We start from the raw sequence: 18,646 nt of genomic DNA, 5'->3' as shown, positions 1-18,646 counted from the left end.
CGACAAAAATTGTTTACTCTGTAAAATCAAAACATTCACCTGAATCTAATACAGTTGCATATTGTAGGAAGAATCATTAAAAAAGAAAGAAAAACCAAGTCCCCATAGATTTCAAGATGCAAAATAGTTTTTATAATTTGAAATCGATAGTAACTCAAGCTATAAAAATTTTTAGAGGAGAGTTGAACAATGCAGAATAGGTTGAAAAAACTAGGGCCCCGCGCTTTTGGCTAGATTACTGCTGCCATTAATTAGAAATACAATGCAACTAGTTGCAGACAGACTCCATACCATTTGGAGATGAATGAAAGATACTGCAGACGACTTTTTGATCGATGCTAATGTTTTAAAAAATCGTTTTAAGAAAATTTTAAGTTAAAAAATTTTCATTAATTAATTTTTATTGTTTATTTAAAAATTAACTTGTACAAATTTTAATTCTTTATTTTATTTTCAGGTCATTTTGCTGATGTTTTATATTTGTTTAGTGAAAAATAAGCGCACAATTAAAATTTCAAATCAAAACAGAGCAATTTCTACTGTTTGTCAAGGAGTGAAGATTTGCCAAAAAACCGAGACTGGGGTTTATCAAACAGAAAACGGCACAAATAAAAATATCTATTAAAGTATTATTTTAATGCTGTTTTTAACCACAAGGTGTATTAAAATAGACACACTTAACTTTAAATGAGTGACATTATGTAAGGAAATACGCTGTTATCTAAAAACGTTTTGTATTCTTAATCCCGATGGATTCCGTTTTAAACAAAAAAAAAAAACAAATATTAAAAATAATTAAAGTTAGCAATATAAAGCTAGTTTTAATCTGATTTTAATATTTTATACTCTTAAAAACTGACATTTGTAAGCGTATCTATAGTCAGTGTTTGCTGGAAAGTAAAACAAACTTCAGTTGAGACAAAGAATAAACAAAAGAGATCACCTGTCACAAATCAAATTTTATAAGAATTCTTATTTATGAGTATTTTCAAATGCGTTATTTAAGCAAAAAATTAAAATAGAAATTAAAATTTCAGTATTGTAACAATTCATACAATGTACATAAAGTTATTGTATTGTATATTGTACTTCTAGTCAATTTTGAGGGCTTCAAATATTCTAAAAAAGAAAGGTGTCATTTGGTGGCTTTTTAATTTGGAGCGATTGGTATAGATTTCGCAGGTGCCGCAACTATGAAACTCGAGGATTCAAAATGAACTAATTAAAACGCAATAAAACAACCACCTGGTACATAAATTCTCAACCTGAAATACGTTAAATCGGCGTTTTAATTTTGAGCACATTGGACTTGATTTGTCAATTGCTACAAATATGAAAATCAAGGATTAAGGATACAAAATTAACTAATTGAAATTCAATAATACAACCATCTAATACAGTTAATCTCAACCTGAGATACGCAGACAAAAATAAATAAATTTCTGAAATAAAGTGAAAAATCATGTACAATAGTTTCAAATACAAGCGAAAAATCATGTATAATAGGTTGTTTGTCAATTAAACAGATTTAGTAATTATTAAATTTTTCACATATTTCAGTAATTTTATTTCATTAAGGTGTTCTTGGGTGGTTTTTAATTTAAAACCAACTTAAAAAATGCTATTTACTTTTAAACTGTTCAAGATATTTATTGAAACTGCTTATTATTTCTGCTTTTTGTTTGACGTTTATAATTAATCGAATTGATATCGATCTATTCTACCTTGAACAAACAATGGTATATTTTCTCCCTTATCTACTTTAAGTAACTCACAGAAAGAAGAATTCGTACAAATGCTACTCGTGAAGAAATGATATATTTTAGGTTTAGTATTAAGTTTAAAATTGATCAATATATATTTATTAGCAGTGTGTGGTTGTACCTAGATGCATTTTTAAAATATGAATGACGATATTGCACAAATTACAACCCCTTAGTGTATAGTTTCAACGATAAAGGTGAAATGGTTTAAACTTTTTGAGGCTACATGATACAAATCCAATAACTTACAAAATTTGTACTAAGTTGAAAAGATATTAAAGTTTATCGGGAATAAATATTTTTAAATAGCGTGAGACTCTGAAATCTGTCTTTTTTTATACACCTTGTTACAAAATTATTATTTATGTCTGGTATTTATGAAACTCTTCTTTTTTTTCCTTGAATGAAAAAAATAGAAGAAATGAGGGCAAAACTGAAATAATTGGTGCTGTCTGTTCCACATGTAATAAAATATTCTTAAACAAAACTTGTTCAAATTTTCTTAAGTTAATTTTCATGAATATCTAATAAATTATGAATAAGAAGAAACATTTCTAACTTAATTGAAACAAAAAATAAATTGAAAATGTCCAAAAATATCTGTAATGATACAGGAAAAACAGCCAAGATCCATTACTATGGTTTTGCCCGCATATGTTTCTAATGTTTTTTAGTCTAGTTTTAAGCAACAACATCCTAATGCTATAGTGTTGTATTAAGTTAAGTCAAATTAGATTTTAAGAGAAAATATTTTTATTTGCATTTAAAATGTTATCACTTTTTATGTCTGTTTTCTTAAAAAGCAAAATCTGAGAGAATGAATGAATTTTGTTTTGTGTGTTCAAGATTTTAGTTCGGATTCATGTAAGATGGAATAAATGAAAGACCTGAAAAATAAATTTTTATTATACTTACTTACCTTTGAAATTTTTACAACGGTTGGTATTTTATGTAAATAATTCTTTTTTCTTTTACAAAATAATATAATGCTGGAAAAAATTGGAGCCAAACGAAAAGTTTAATTTCTTTCAAAACTCTATTTTTAAATTTTGTGCAAATAATGAAACATTTATTTCGACATAATTAGAAAGATTTTTAAAAATTCCTCGTATTTTATTTAATTTTTATTTCTTTTCTGCTTTTGGAAATTTGGAAAAATATTAAAACCAATTATTTCTCATATTAATCCAAAATATTTCCTTTCATTTTAAGTAAATTAATATTTTTTTTATTGAATTTCAAATAAAATTTAAAATGCATTTTGTTCACTTCTCTATTATTTACCTTCAACCTCTGCTTACACGACAAGTGCTGCTACTTAAAAAGAAAACAACCTGTTAATCTCTTCTCTCTCACCAACAACTATTATATACACATTTTTAAAGAAAAAAAGAGATATACAAATTCAATATTTAAGTTTCAGAATATTTTTTTCTATACAACACTGAAAACAAATTAAACATGGATAATTTTTCTTCAAATTAAATCAATAATGCATAATAATAAATCATAATATTTCACTTTGCATTAAAAACTTGAAACGATACTTTTTTCTGTTTAAAATTTTTATATTTTAAAATCTATTTAGACAACCTGTTAGAAAATTTGTGAAAAAAATTGCATTCCTTCTAAATGATACAAAAGCACAAAATTTTTTTAAAAAATTTCGAAGATGTGTTCCTATTTTTCCCATTAAATATCTCTCTGGATATAATTAAAGCAATTTATCTTCAGCACTTTGTTAAATTTGTAAAAAATACAAATATGTAGTACAAAAATATTGAATTTCTTTTGGCTCTAACATTTTTCAGCACTTTATTTAGAGAATAATTTGCTTGAATTCGTATTAAATAGGTAAATCATATCGATTTAGCAAATTTACCCTTATGAGGTAATGGTGGATATTATTCAATTTAGTCTTGTTTCAAAAGTCAAAACAAAATAATTTTTGATAAAAATCATATGAAGCCAAAAAAAAAAAAAAATCTGGGGGAACAATAATTTAAACTGTATTTGAATAACTACGTTTGACTTTTTTTTCTATCATGTTAATCATTTGTGGTATTTTCCCTTTTTAATTATATGAATTACTTCAAAAAAAAAATTCATGCAAAAAGTAATAAGCACAGAATTATTATTTTTTCTCATAATTATTTTATTTTTAGTTATTTGATTTTAGTTTTCCTCTTAATCACTTCATCATTTTTTGTGTGTGTACTTCATCCATACGTATTGAATCAATGTGGTTTATTGATTTGCTTAAGCAAATCACTAAACCAAATTATGTTACAATCAATAGTCATTTTTCATTTTGGTGTTTTGTAACTGTGTCTTTTAATAATAAAATACTTCTAATATTTTGTAAACATTTTATTACATATACATACACTCTCTACGATTCTTAATTACACATTATTCTTCATAAATTGCAGCGATTTGCTTCTGCTTCAAGGATTACAACAAAATTAATTGACTAATGAAAAAGGAAAAAAAAAAAAAAAAAAAAAAAAAAACAACTTCGGTAACTTCTGGTTTAGTAATTGGATTTCCATCCTTTTACTCATTATGATACATGGTCACTCTTTAGGCATGACGCAGAAAATGCGTCAGGGATTTATTTTTTCTCACATACTTGGCATAAATTAGCAAACTTTTTCTTTTTAGTTTTATCAATTAGAGCACTTATTAACTTCATGGTCCGAAATGAATTTTTAAATTTAATTCCAGCAGAAATATTCGCAGTATTTATAAGTAAAGTTTGTTTAATTATTGATTTAAATAAATTATTGGTTTAAATTAATAACTTGCATTCAGCAAATATTAGCACTTAGGACGTATAGAAATGAATGACACAAATTCTGTCCCAGGGTCACAAACATTTTATTAACAAAAATCTGATAATGCATGAAGTATATACGTACAATCTCCGTTCACGTTGATGGTCTTCGTCATTTGCTCGAAAGGTCCCGAAAGTTCAGGGTAAAATTAGAAATTTTTGCTTCAGGTCATTGGCCAGTTGTAGCATTTTTTTTTGTAATGGCAGCTTTTTAAACATGTGACTACTTTTTCCAAAATTAAAAAGTTTAAGCAGTTAAAAGAACTGTTGATGTTAATAATGCAAGGCATTTCTCAAAACATCGTAAACATTTAAAGGTTAATTTCACAAAGGAAGAAAAATCTTAAGAAACAAGGGTGGAATAAAGTAATTTTCATAATGTAAAATATCCATAATAATTGCCCATTTAATAAAAAATAAATAAAATAATCATGATGTGCATTTTCAATTAAAAAAGTGGCAATCGGGTGGTATCTGGTAAACAATTTTTTAGTAACCTTGTGTCCTGTGGTGACCATTAATTTCGCCCTATACCAGGAGTGGATGGTAATTTGGGTAAGCCATTGTGTTGAGGTATTGGAGTACTACCTTATGGACAATTAAATGCCATTCTGCAAAAGATTTAACGACTTAGTCACTGGGTGTGTCTTTTATCTAGTCAAACAAAGTGTAGGTCAAGGAGGACAGATCGGGCAAGTACTGAGGAGGTGATAACATTTCTCATTTGCAATGTGTTCATTTGCTAGTCATTCCGCGCTGATATTATTGACCGCAGTCTCTACTCCACTCCATAAACAGCCAGCAGTAGATGGCTAGCCGTGAGATTGCGAACCCATGTGACTGGAGACATAAGCTGTCTCTGGAGATTTTGATTAACTACAGACATTGAAATTTCTTTAATAAAAAAAAGTGATTGCATAATTTTGTGCTTTATACTAAAAATAAATGCTTGAAACATTTTTTTTTTTTTTTTGAAATTTGTTAAGGAAAATTATCAACAATTGCAGATTAAAGTTACCCGACGAATTTTCGAAAAACATTATTAGGTTATTTTTTACATAAAAGTTCTACATTTTTATCAATATTATTATATTTTTTTAAAAACAATTTCATAAACCGTTTCAATTTCTATAATTTAAACACATTAGTTTTTTTTTCTGAAGTTCAATAACCCTAATAATAATCAGCTGAAATTTCTATTTATTATGATTAGAATAACTTCAAAAATGCTCCGTTATTAATAAGTTCTGTTCAAAATTATATTTTAAAAATCTGTCTCTAGTGCTTATTTTTGTTATATTCAACTATAAAGTTATTGAAAAACAATTTTTTATATCATACGCTTTAAAAATTTTGGACCGTTTTGATCTATAACATCTTTCAAATTTGCTGCAGCTTTGATAAAGTGCTAAGTAATCATGTTAAAGTGGAAATTAAGTCCTCTGAATTTGAATACAGAATGAAAAAAAAGTATGGTCTGAACTACCAGAATATGGTAAAATTTTACTGTGTTGCTGACTATATTGGAATACAAAACTGCTCGGTCAATTTCACAAAAGCACTTTGGTGAAATTAACAATAAAATATGGTTTTTTATTATGTGATAAAATTATACCCACCATTATACCTTAAAGCATGGCATTAAAACCATTTTCGGTTAAATTTATTTTTCAGTGTTGAATTTTTTGCTAAATGTGTGGCAATAAGAACTATAATTTTGAAAACTATAATTTTCGGTAAGCAGTCACCACATGAAGAAAAATTACTAATTGAATGACTTAAATATCGTATATTTTGGTTTTTAATAGCAGAATTATGGCAGAATTTTTTTTTTTAACCAGAACTGCCATTACCTTAAAATACTGTAATTTTACCAGAATTTTCCTCCCCTTGCACAATAATATAGTTGAACTTGATGTGTTTCTCACTAAGACAGCAAAAAATTTGAAACGTAAGCATGTTCAAATCAGTTTTAAGACTGTTTAAAGTTAGTAAAATTTATTTATAGTTTTTATTCAGGGGAAAACAGTCATTAGCAATCTGACGTTTGCAGAATATCACTTGATATTTTAGGAGTAAATACAAATTTGTGAAAAGGATTCAGAAGCAAAAGGCTCCGCAAATTTTAAAATTTTAACGACGTAATTAATTCATTATCAAATGCACTAATAAATGACGTTATGAATGTGTATTCATAACTCTAGTGCTATCTATCAGTAGGGAAAGTGACATAGCAATAATCAAAAACCATGCTTGAGATTAGAACAAAGAGGTGATAAAAACAGATCAAGTGATATCAAATTTGATCGTTATAATCTTTTTGATTGGGTATCTAGGTAATATTTTTATAGAAATTACTTTGTTTACTGTTTCCAATACCCGGAAAATGAGTGTAATGTGTACGAAAAAAAAGTGTTCTTGTTTTTCTGGTTTTACGGAACGCTTATTTAGCTGACAATTGAAATATTATTTTTTTTTTCAGTGTAAGTATCTTTTATCTTTTTGAAATCTTCTTTAAGTAAATATTGTAATAATAAAAAAGGTAGCTTTCAACATTTATTACTTATTAGTGTCTATTACTTAACATTATCTACCATTATTTATTACTTACCGTTGTTATCTGTCAAATTTTTCAATATCTATTTCAACCAATAATTATTACTTCGTTTTTATTTCTATTTTTGCGTATCTTTTTTACTTATACGTATCTCAAAATATCTAAAAATTTGAGTTAAATGTGGATGAAAAAAGTCTTGTTTTTCATACCGTACTGAATAACGTTTATTTAGTTTACAATTTTAATTTTATTTTCTTTCTTTTTTCCTCTAAGTAAATTTTTTCATCATTCTTTAATATCATCTTAAACTTTTTCACATGAACTATAAAACAATTATGATGGGAATCATTGATCGAATTAAAGGAACCAATTTTAAATCATAGGTATCAAAAAATTTTAAATCATATTTTTAATGTTTTGTAGAGATAGACACCTTTAATTTTTATTGAAACTAAGGAAAGTGTAAAGAAAGTTTAAAAATTTATATGATCATAAATATTTTATAAATCGAAATATTTTTCTTAGTTGAATAAGGATGTTTTAAATATTACAAATCATAGAGATACTGGCATGAAACAATGTTTTCCAAAGCCTTAAAGTAACATAAGCGTTGCGTCTACTTAAGTTGATAAATTAAAGGTTTTTTAAAATGAATGGAATAATGTGCAATTTAAATGTGTAATTTTTCTTCATAGGATATTAAATTCTGTATGAAATTTATCAGTACTAATGCTTAATTTCATGATTTGTCAAAAGTGTTTTTCTGTATTTTAATCGAACTCGAATTATACTATAATATACTCGAACTATACCCTAGTACTAGAACTATACCCTAGAACCGAACCCTAGTACTATAATATACTCGAACAATAAGAAATTTTCAGGTGGAAGATTTTCTTTCTAGCACAATTTTCTAAATCTGCCTAATTCCAAAAGTAAGATCTCCTTTTTTTGCAATACGAAAATCCATTAATATTTTTTAATATCACTATAATAGTTGAACATTTTGGCGATTAGGAATGAAGTGGCCATTACGTAGACGGGGTCATAACTGCGGTCAATGTATTTTTGTTGACAGTGCGTCAGTTTAGACATACCAGTGTCACATCTATGCCATGTTATGTATAACATGACGTAAAAAATGAGCCCTAGATTATGGACTATGCGGTCATTTTTTGAAAATCAATTTAAATTTATATTAAAGCATGAAATATAATTAAAAATAAATATTCAATGTTGTCATTTAATAGGCGAAATAGTCACTCTGGAAAACACGTCTTATTTTGCAGTTGTGGTTATTCGTCCTTGAATCATTTCAACAAAATATCTATTTTTAGTATGATTCAGTATAGAACGTGAGCCTCCCAATAAAGTGAACCAGGTATGAATCCCAACTGTGGCTGATTGATACGAATTCTGTTTCCAGCTCTCACCGAACACAGTGCTGATGTAAAATATCATCAGTGGTAGACGGATCATGGGTTGAAATCCCTTTGCCGTTGGACTAATCATGGGAGGTTTTCGTGATTTTCCTCTCCATTTAACACAAATGCGGGTTAGTTCCATGAAAAAAAGTCCTCTACGAAGGCCAGATTGTTCAATGCTTGATCCAGGAGTTCTAGCTTAGCTTCATAATTACATGGCTACGGAGTTGAACATTAAAAGTAGTAAACACAGAATTGGGTCAGCTGTTCAACGACGATTATAAAATAAAATAAAATAAAATACTTTTGTATGGCTTCACTCAAAACTGTTCGTACTATAATTCTATGATGCAAATATTTAATTATAATCTTAAACTGCGCAGTTCTAAACACTCTGGAGGTGAAGTTTTTAATAAAGAAATATTCTCGTTCTTAAAGAAATATTCTATATGTGTCTCTTTCAATTAATATTACTGTAAAAAAAAATTTACTGTAAAATTCATTTTTACCGGAAGACGTTACGGAAAAAAAACCCAAATCCCTCTACTTAAATAAATATTACTGCAAAAGTTACGGTATAATATTTTACAGTAAAAACGAATTTTACGGTCAAATGGATTTTACGGATGATGGACTCCAAATGTCAGTACTTTATACCGTAATTATATCAGAAATTTGTTTACAGTGTAGTTAAAACATTAGATAGAATTTTGGTAAAATAACTGTTTGAAACACTTCTAAAATGCTTAATAATTCCAAGTATAAGGAGAAACTTTACTAGTACAAATTATAACACATACTTAATGCGGAATGTTTCTTTAAACGTTTCTTGAAATTTATTAGTAGCTGCAGGAGCAAAAAAAATTTATAATATTTTGATTGTTGAGAATTTAATTTGTTATATAGTGATATTTTTCTATCAAAAGAGTTTATTCTCTAACTTTTAGTCAAGCAATAATCAACTAAAATGTGTACTAGGTGCTTTCAAATAACTCTTTTAGGAAAACATTATTGATTTGGCCAATAAAATTTACACTATAAAATACTGCCATCTCCTGTACTTAGATTAAGGAAAGATTGTCTTCGAGCATTAATAATGAGTTTATAGAATAACGACAAGGCAGTTTTTTTATTATTGATGTATGCATTATAAAACCAATATTTTGTTTAGATTATTATGTATATTTTGTTTAGATAGATTATTCTTCAGAATACGTAAGTATGCAAAATTTTATGTTATATTTTTTTAGCATTTAACCACTAAATGAAATAAGGTATGTTTTTCTGGAAGTGAAACTTCACTTCACATTTAAAGAAATAAATTCGGCTTTTAATTTAATGTAATTTACATTTCCAATTTGTTATACATTACTTCTATCTTGATTTCAATAGAGAAAAAAATTATTTTACAAACCTAATATTATAATTTATTTTTAAATATTGAAGCACAACTCACAATAGTTGTTATGAAGATGCATTAATTTGCTTGTAAGCTGAGTATATTATTTTTTTTAAACAGCCATTAAGAACGAAGTAAAATGAGTAGTATAGATGATCTTTCTGTACCTGATGACTATCCAGCACGACCTTCAATTGTTGTGAAAACTGAAATTCTAAGACATAATTCAGTAAAGGAAAAGAAAAGGATACACATAACTATTTTGCTCAGTCTCACTTATTTTGTATTTGGAATTGGAGTTGGGTTGTATGGACCTCTATACCCATTAAAGGTAAAAGAGCTATAATTACAATTTAATATAAATAAACTATTCTATTAGACCAAAAGTGACCAAAAATGTCACACCATTCGCATTGTAATATAGAAATTCCTTACGACGCGTTCATGTAACCGAATGCGTTTTAAGCGGATTCTTAAGCGGATAATTATGTAGAAAATTGGGTAAAAATCACGACATTTTGGACACCTTTTATATTTTGTCTACTGATAGGAATTTAGTCTATTTAAAATAAAGACAGGAATGAAAGTGTATTCGAACGTTACCAAAACAATGGTAGACATTATGAAATTTAAAAAAAAAAGTGAACCCAAATCACACCATTTGCCCACATTTGGTTCTTATTACTTTCGGGGCATCTCAAATATTTCAATCAAAAAACCGGAACAAAATTCCGAGATAAACGTGTCGGTAAACATGAGTGAATTATTTAAATTCGGCGCTAGTCATAACATTTTGCACTCCCTTTGCAATCACTTGATATAAGCTTTACTAGTTTAATATTAAAATTCCAAATAAAATATTAAACTCCAAATATTAAAATTCGGAAAGACAGACCAAAATATCATGACGAATTCCAAAAGATCCAAAACTCCTCGTTCAAAAGAAGACCAACACCTCGGAATAAACTAAAACTATAAAACCATATATATATTTTTTTAATTTTACCAAAAGCCATTACCAAAGCGCTATGGTAAAAATTATCATACTGTTTCGTATTCTCATAATCCAGAAATCACGGCAAAATTTGCCATATATACTGGTAGTTCGACCATACTTTTTTCAGTATCCCAGTTATTTTAAATTCTGTTATTTCTTCTGCTGAGTGTTGGACAATTACATTTAATTCGATGACACGTATATTTTAGACTTATATACCACAGTCGCTTCGCTCAATTAAGTTTCTGTCATTCAGCACATTTTCTTTATTCTTACATTTCATTTTATTTAAATTGCCTCCACCACTGTTGTTATCTAAAGTTGATTACAAAATTATTTTATCAATAAATTCTTTTGCTATCTAAAATTTACCTTTAGCAGTGATCACAAATAGTTATATGTAGATAAGTTATTGTAATTGACGAAGACATCATCGCTAAAACAATAGTTTCTACCTTTCATATTGTGGGCTTAAGATGCGTAGTTCATTTTGATGTAAACTTATTCATTTAGATTTCATGGACAACAAAGAAAAGGGAAATTATGTCACTATTTTGAAGTCTCGTGCAATTTCTGGTTAAGTAATTCTAAACATTCGATCAATCTAGCTCTGAAAAAAATATTTATATAAAATTAGTTATTGAAAAACTTGTTAATGTTATTTAAAATGTTTAAAGTAACTATTAATTTTAAATAATACTGACACTTGAAAGTAACAATGAGGACACAAATTGCTGAAGTTTTGACACAGCATTTTGATAAGAATAAGTACTCGGAGAAAAAAATTCTGGAAAAATTACCGTACTGAATGGTAATCTCCTGGTAAAAAAACACCATAATTCTGGTAATAAAACCAAAGTATATGGTATTTAGAAGCAATTATTAAATAATTTTTCCATTCACATGGAAGTGGTTTATCGGAAATTTTAGTTTTCAGAATTACAGTTCTTATTACCAAGCATTTATTTAAAAACACAAAACTGAAAAGTAAATTTAACCAGATAAGTGATTTTAATGCCATGCTCTAAGAAATCATGAAAAACCACATTTAATAAATTTTATCACATATTATAACACTATATGTTATGATTGATTAAACCAAAATCATTACCAAAGAGCGTCGTCAATAATTACCAAGCTTTTTGGTGTTCCTTTAGAGCCAGAAACACGGCAAATTTAACCATATTCTAATAGTTTTGACCATATTTTTTTCTCAATGTATAAAACACCACGTTTGAAATTAAGATAACATTTATTTTAAAACAGTATGCTTAATGTTCTAATAAAAAGTGATCGATTAGTTTGTTTCTAGTTTCATGAAAAAATTAATCTGAAACCATTCATGGATTTTTACAGAGCATCGGTAAAAATATGTAGTCTGGTTTGATAGATTGTTTTTCTTCACTCTCAAAGCTCACCATCTACAAAATCAACTTCGTGATTTCTATGTTATTTAAACAGATGCTCTTTGCGTTATCTAACAAGGAGTTTTAACAAATAAATCAATGGTTCATAAAAAAATCAGGAAATACAAGCTTCACAAACAAGTGCAAAGTTAAAACTAAGTTCACAACACAGTTTCGCAGTTCAAACAAAGTTTTTCTTGTTATAAAAGAATTATTGTATGGACTAAAATATTTTTGTGGACAGTGTTAGCATATACTGCATATCGTTTCACGAAAATAAACTCAGAAGTGGTATTTTTTTTAAAATTCTTTATTTCACCTGTTTTACTGAACTGCTCGAGCAAACATTTATTATCTCACGCAAATGAATACCCATTTCAACGCTTATTACCTATAAATGAAGAGCTTAGTAGAATAGTATTATAAAAGGAAATTTTTGAATTGATGTTTCTAAATTTTAATGCGACTAAAAATATTATGCTTTAATATTAAACATTTTTTTGACTTCATTTCAACAAAAATTAATTTGTCTTTAGCAGTTTTTGTTATATGTTTTTAATTTTGTTTTAAAAAAGATTCTAAATGTATAATTTTTTTTGTTCCCTCACTTCCAAACTCGATCCCATCTCCTGAATTATAAATGTAAAATAACATATAATAAATATAAATGAAATAAATAAATATATTATAAATATAAATGAGGAATTATAAATATAGTTCATATATGGTAGTATTTTTTGTGTGTTCTTATAATTTGTTCAGAGTATAATATAGTTATATGGAATATGCAGTTCATATTACTTTATGTTCTAGGCAGATATTTTATTGGTCCCATCCTACATTTTTGGAATAGTACTTTCCTGCAATTATCTAGCTGCGATACTTTTTTATCCAGTCGCCTCTAAAATGGTATAATTTTTTAATATTTACTTAGTTTTAGTTAAGATAATTCATGAAAGATTTATTATAAATATTTATTGTCAATCATCATTGCTTGCTTAATATCATTAATATTTTGATTCTTTGCATAAGATGTAACGTAGATGAAAGATGGTGTCAAGTTGAACATTCTAAGATTTAATTTATTTTTATAATATCTCTTTTCAATCTGCCGAAGTTTTAAAATTTTAGACAAATAGGCTAGTATAGCTGGCAAATCAGTAACATTAATTAAAAAAATTATTTTGTTTAAGTTGCTTGTGGTAGTTCTTCCTTTTTTAAGCTGCAAAGCAGCCTTATGCTGGTTAATTTACACAAACAAGTGAAGAAGAAAAAAACGTATTACATTAAGTAAAAGTAGGTATGTAATCACTGCAGGTTGAAATAATGAGTATTTTGAATGAGTTTTAAATTTCTTAAGCATTATTTTAAGTAATATTTACACATTAAATTAAATAATTAATTTTTTTAACGATATGCAAACAGATGATTAAACATAAGAGTTAATTTCAAAATTCAAGCATTTAATTTCATAATTTTTTTATCATAACCAGTGTACTTCAAAATATCGATTCTAACATTAAAATCTTTGAGTAATCCACATTTGTGCTTCGAGTACAGAGTAATTTCATTAGGCTAATTTTCCTAAATTACAATAAATAAAAAAAAAAAAATAAAAAAAATAAAAATAAAAAAAAATTATTCATTTAACATTTAACCCACCTGGCTTAGCGTTTTCAAACAAGCATAATTTCAAAGGCAACCGCAAGCTCTATGTATATCTAAAACTTTCACACATTTTAAAATCATGTAAAAGTTGAATATATAAATTTTAATGTGTAGAAAATGCATACGTTTAAAAATTCTATAAAAGTTTCATATATTATAATTCAAAAAATTTTCTTGGCTTTTTTAAATTTATGAGCAAAATATTAAATTCATTTACGAATTATTTATTGCAAAAAATTATCATTTTTCTCTAAGGAGACTTTCCTTCAGATAGTTCAATGCAATATAGTGTATTTCAGTAATAAATAGCCGCTCTGCCGGTATGTTGGGTAAAGTTACCGCCTACCACGGGTTAGGCTGGAGTTAGGTTCTTCCTTCTAAGAGCTGAATGTCTGACCGGATTACAATTTCTCAGAATGTCAGAATTATAATGACTCGGATTCCACTTTACTGTAATGTCCCCGCCTGGTGATTTAAGAGCCGGTAAAGGCAAAATTTAAATGCATTCAAAAGCAAATTACGTAGTTTTATTTACTTTTCTGCAAAATGAATGGGACTCCCGGGAATGTTTTTTTATTTCCATAAAAGCTTTCCATTTTTAATTCACTGTAATTTTACATGATGCTTCTGATATATGATCTACAGTAGATTCTCATGTATTTTAACCAATTTTTTTAAAAAATTTATTTCTTTATTATTATTTTTTTACACTTTATCAACTAGACTTAGCCTCGTCATCTGAGATTTTAGGTTGAGCATTAGGTTTACTCTTCCTTAATATTTTTTTGATTTCAACAAACTTTTGATGATATAATATTATTTGATAGCACAATACATTTTAAAATAAGGCCGTATACAAAGGGGCTGGTTCATTAAAAAGAGCTTGATAATTCTTAGAGCTTCTATGGATTTTCCCTGAAAGCTTTAAGGAAATAAAGTTGCTAGATACATAGTTTTGAGTAAGTAATTTAAAACTACGTATTTGTCACCGTTTTGAGTTTTTAAAATGTAATTTTATAGAACTAATGAAAACTGATTTGGATGATGCTGAAAAATTTTTCAACATAATTGTACAAAAGCAAAGATAAAAAAGTAACGCATTCCTCCGCAACAGCCCATTATGGGCAAAGGCTTCAATTTCGGGATGAACGTCGTGATCAACGACTCTACTCCTCAGACAAATTGGCATCCATTGATCGAAAGCGGATGGACCTGAAACTGCCACTGAGAACTGAACCCCAGTTCACTCGCAGTTCAGTGCCTCAACCACTGAGCTATCTCAGCTCACAAAAGCAGGGACATTTTTCAAAAATCAATTGTATACTATTTAACTATCTTTCAAGTACTGTTAATTATAGAATCGTATTGATGCAATTTTGTCACAAAAAATTAATAGAGTATCTGAAATACCGCACTTTTTACTGCTCAAACAGAGATTAGGTGGCGGCGTTGTATTTTAGATCTATCGAAAGATAATGTCAAACAAAGTAAATATCTATCAGTTAACTTTTGAAAATTAAATGAAGATAATTAAAAGCATATTAAGAATTTTCTTCCTCCGCTTCCACAATTGAATTCGGTCGATAGGAGACAATAACCTCCAATTGAGAATCAATTGAACAATTGAAGTGCCGATGAAATTATAAGTTATTAAGGGTAACCCAACTGTGCCTTTAAAGTAATACTAAGAGGAAAACAACATGAAAATTTTAATAGTATCTTGTTTTAACACAAAGTTTGGAGTTATAAAACTTTTGTAATTACGAAACAAAATTCTGTAAAATTCTACAAGCCTGTTTAATCATTTATTTTGAGTTATCAGACGCAACTTTAAGTTAACAATAACACTGAAATTCAAACAACTATATTATGAAAGCTTTTCCTTGTGACTTCAAATAGTGTTTGTTAATGGTGTGGGACTTTTACACGGTTTTTGTTTAGCACATGGCGCATAAAATTAATTAACATACTTGTCGTAAAATATTTTCTAAATATTTATCTATGTCAGTATTATATTTATTTATCTTAGTGTTAAGTGTGAATTCATAAAAATAATTTCACTTATATTCATAAAAGAAAGCATAACTTCTAATTGTTCCTCTGTCGTTTGCTCGCGCTGTGACACACATTACATAAAAGGAAGTTAGATAATTTAATGAAAAACAATTGCCTGCATCAGTTTACATTTCAAAAGTTCATATAATAAATTTGAACAAGAAAAGTTTTTCTTCTATTGATGGGCATTTATTTATTTTTTCTATTTATTATATAACAAATTACGTGTAAATGGTAGTAATTATAATTTTCTTTATATACAGGTATCCGATATAACTTGTAAGCAATCAATATTTACAGGTATATTCATAATTGGATGTTGTAGAATATTCTTTGGGTAAGTAGAAATATGATTTTTGTAGCAGAAATCTAAATGATAGTAACCTTAATGATTTTTCATTAAATTGAAAATGTTGTTGGAAGCGTTTCATTTTTGAAAAGCAGAAGTGTAATTTTTAGTTTACTAAGTTTTAGTTAATTAAGTTTTAAATTGATTTTACATTTTTTAATTTTTTTTAAATTTCCTGTTGTCAAGAGTACTTAACTGAAACATAAAGCTAGCAATATATTTTTATCAACGTTTTTTTTTCTTCTTTTCTTTTGACCTAAGTGCTCAAAATGAAATAGATATCAGTATGAATAAATTTGGCTCAAATTATCAGACTTTCTCGTACTAAGTGTCACTCATAATGGTTGTAAGGGATGACTAAAACTCAAGGATTCTAAAGATATCTATGAAGAGAGGACTTTACAGCATATCCTGTATTAATTAAAAAGTGCTAACAATTAATTAAATTATGGCATCAAACTCACAAAATATCCCTTTAAATTAAAATACCTTTATCATTAGTTTAAGTTGGAAAGCGGTCGAAAAATTGGGACACTTATTTTTTTTCTCTTTATTTATTCATTTTTTGCGTATTCGCATATAAGGAAGAATAACTTGTTTAGTTAAAACTACGCTAAATTCAGATTACATATATAGTCTGACAAAATCACTAACAAAAGGTTTAAATATAAGCAAATTTTTAATATTTTTTTGCGATGAGAAATTCTATTGGAAATTGGTTTCCTATAAAATAAATTAGTGCCAATTTGACTGTAGGTAGCCATTATGTCAAAAAAATATTTATAGAAAATTATTTAAGCAAATTTGTTTTGCTCGAAACATGCTAAGTTCAGAATATATTGCTAGCATTAGGGTGGACATTTTGGGCTTTTTTATAATTATTTGCAATGCAACATTCATTTGAAACTTATTTCAAGAAAAATAGGGCTCATTATTTTGTTTAAAAAGATTCATATGTATAGAGAAATAGTTATAGAAAATTTAAAATAAAAAACTTTTTTAGTCTAAAACGTGATGAATTCAGAGCATTCAGAAAAGTTTACAAATGGTCCACGCTAACATAAGGTAGAAAAAAAAATTTAAAATACAGAATTGAATTGAAATTTGCTTCATATTAAATAGTAAGCATCAATTTGTAAGAAAATAACTGCATATTTAAAAAAATATCGAAAGAAATTTTTTTAAAAAGCAGACATTTTCTATTATCGATTATTTAATTGTGTTTTCGAATCTAAAATTTCTATTATGAATATGTAAATTAATATATATTTCATTTTAATAATTTGTTTTTATTTTGCACTTAATTTTAAATTAATGTATTCAATATTTTTATAATAAATACAACCAATTACTTTAAAAATAAAATAAAGTTAGAAAGGAAAGAAAAAAGTGTTCTAGCTTAGAAGAAATTAAAAAAGTGTACTTTCTTTCCGGTCTTTTCTTGATTCTCTTGAAGCAAATAAAAAATTAATGAAAAGTAACAAAAAAAAGTAAAATGATTTATTGCATACATTAGAGAGCATTGATTCCAAATATAATAATTGGAAATAGCATGCTTTTTTGGTTTTTTGTTCGCGCATACTTTTCAAAAGTCTTCGAACTTCTCAACTTTTTGCAACAAAAAAAAAGAAAAGCATTTGTAAGCATTCAAGTAAACCAATGTATTCCCTAGTGAAATTTAAGAAATAAAAAGAGCTTCACTCGTCTTCCTTTGGAGAAAAACAATTCAGCAATATCAGTTTCTTAGAACAAACTATGAATGAGTGAAAGACACGAACTATAAATGCTGAACAAAGGATCAATATGGGTGGCCATTTCTCAAGAAAATATGCTTATTCACACACTTGCAGCACTTCTATGAGGTGAAAATCCTTTCATATTAGATGACAAAAGGGCAATGTTTCCTGTAACGTTCCTCTCTCTCAACGGATTCAATTCATACAACTTTCTCATTTGACTGCTGTAATTTTGCAATTAACAACTCTATAGCAAAGAATTAAAAAAACCTACTCTTACAGGCATAAAACTGCGAATGATCAGTTTTCTTACCTGTCGGAGGAGAAATAAATTTTTCATTCATATTAAAAGTAAATTTTTTTTCCCATGGGTAATGAAATTCAAGTCCATCTTAAAAGATATTCTTTTACTTTAAGCGAATTCAGGCTAACGAGGTTCGAGTGTACATATATATA

The 18,646-nt window shown here is 27.4% G+C and overlaps 2 protein-coding genes across 7 annotated transcripts in view; both read left to right on the top strand.

The window, feature by feature from the left end:
- LOC107439178 (MFS-type transporter SLC18B1) overlaps window positions 1-4,123 on the top strand; it is a 44,501-nt gene extending 40,378 nt beyond the window's left edge. For all 5 annotated transcript variants that reach the window (XM_016051672.3, XM_016051673.3, XM_016051674.3 and 2 more), the window contains exon 14: window positions 458-4,123. In XM_016051672.3, the coding sequence (XP_015907158.1) occupies window positions 458-625 (168 nt within the window). In that variant the 3' untranslated portion in view covers window positions 626-4,123. The remainder of the gene's footprint in view (window positions 1-457) is intronic.
- Window positions 4,124-6,899: 2,776 nt separating this feature from the next.
- LOC107439168 (MFS-type transporter SLC18B1) overlaps window positions 6,900-18,646 on the top strand; it is a 33,191-nt gene continuing 21,444 nt past the window's right edge. The window contains exons 1-4 of one of the 2 annotated variants that reach the window (XM_071187361.1): window positions 6,900-7,082; window positions 10,100-10,310; window positions 13,196-13,291; window positions 16,369-16,442. In XM_071187361.1, coding sequence (XP_071043462.1) covers window positions 10,119-10,310; window positions 13,196-13,291; window positions 16,369-16,442 — 362 coding nt within the window. In that variant the 5' untranslated portion in view covers window positions 6,900-7,082; window positions 10,100-10,118. Of the gene's footprint in view, window positions 7,083-8,072; window positions 8,092-10,099; window positions 10,311-13,195; window positions 13,292-16,368; window positions 16,443-18,646 lie in introns of those variants that run through there. The other variant, XM_071187363.1, reaches the window with a different exon arrangement.

The sequence above is a fragment of the Parasteatoda tepidariorum genome, chromosome X1 (assembly GCF_043381705.1).
Source record: "Parasteatoda tepidariorum isolate YZ-2023 chromosome X1, CAS_Ptep_4.0, whole genome shotgun sequence".
Taxonomy (NCBI): Eukaryota; Metazoa; Arthropoda; class Arachnida; order Araneae; family Theridiidae; genus Parasteatoda; species Parasteatoda tepidariorum.
Note: the sequence above shows the minus strand (reverse complement) of the source record. Positions and strands in the feature narration are given on the sequence as shown.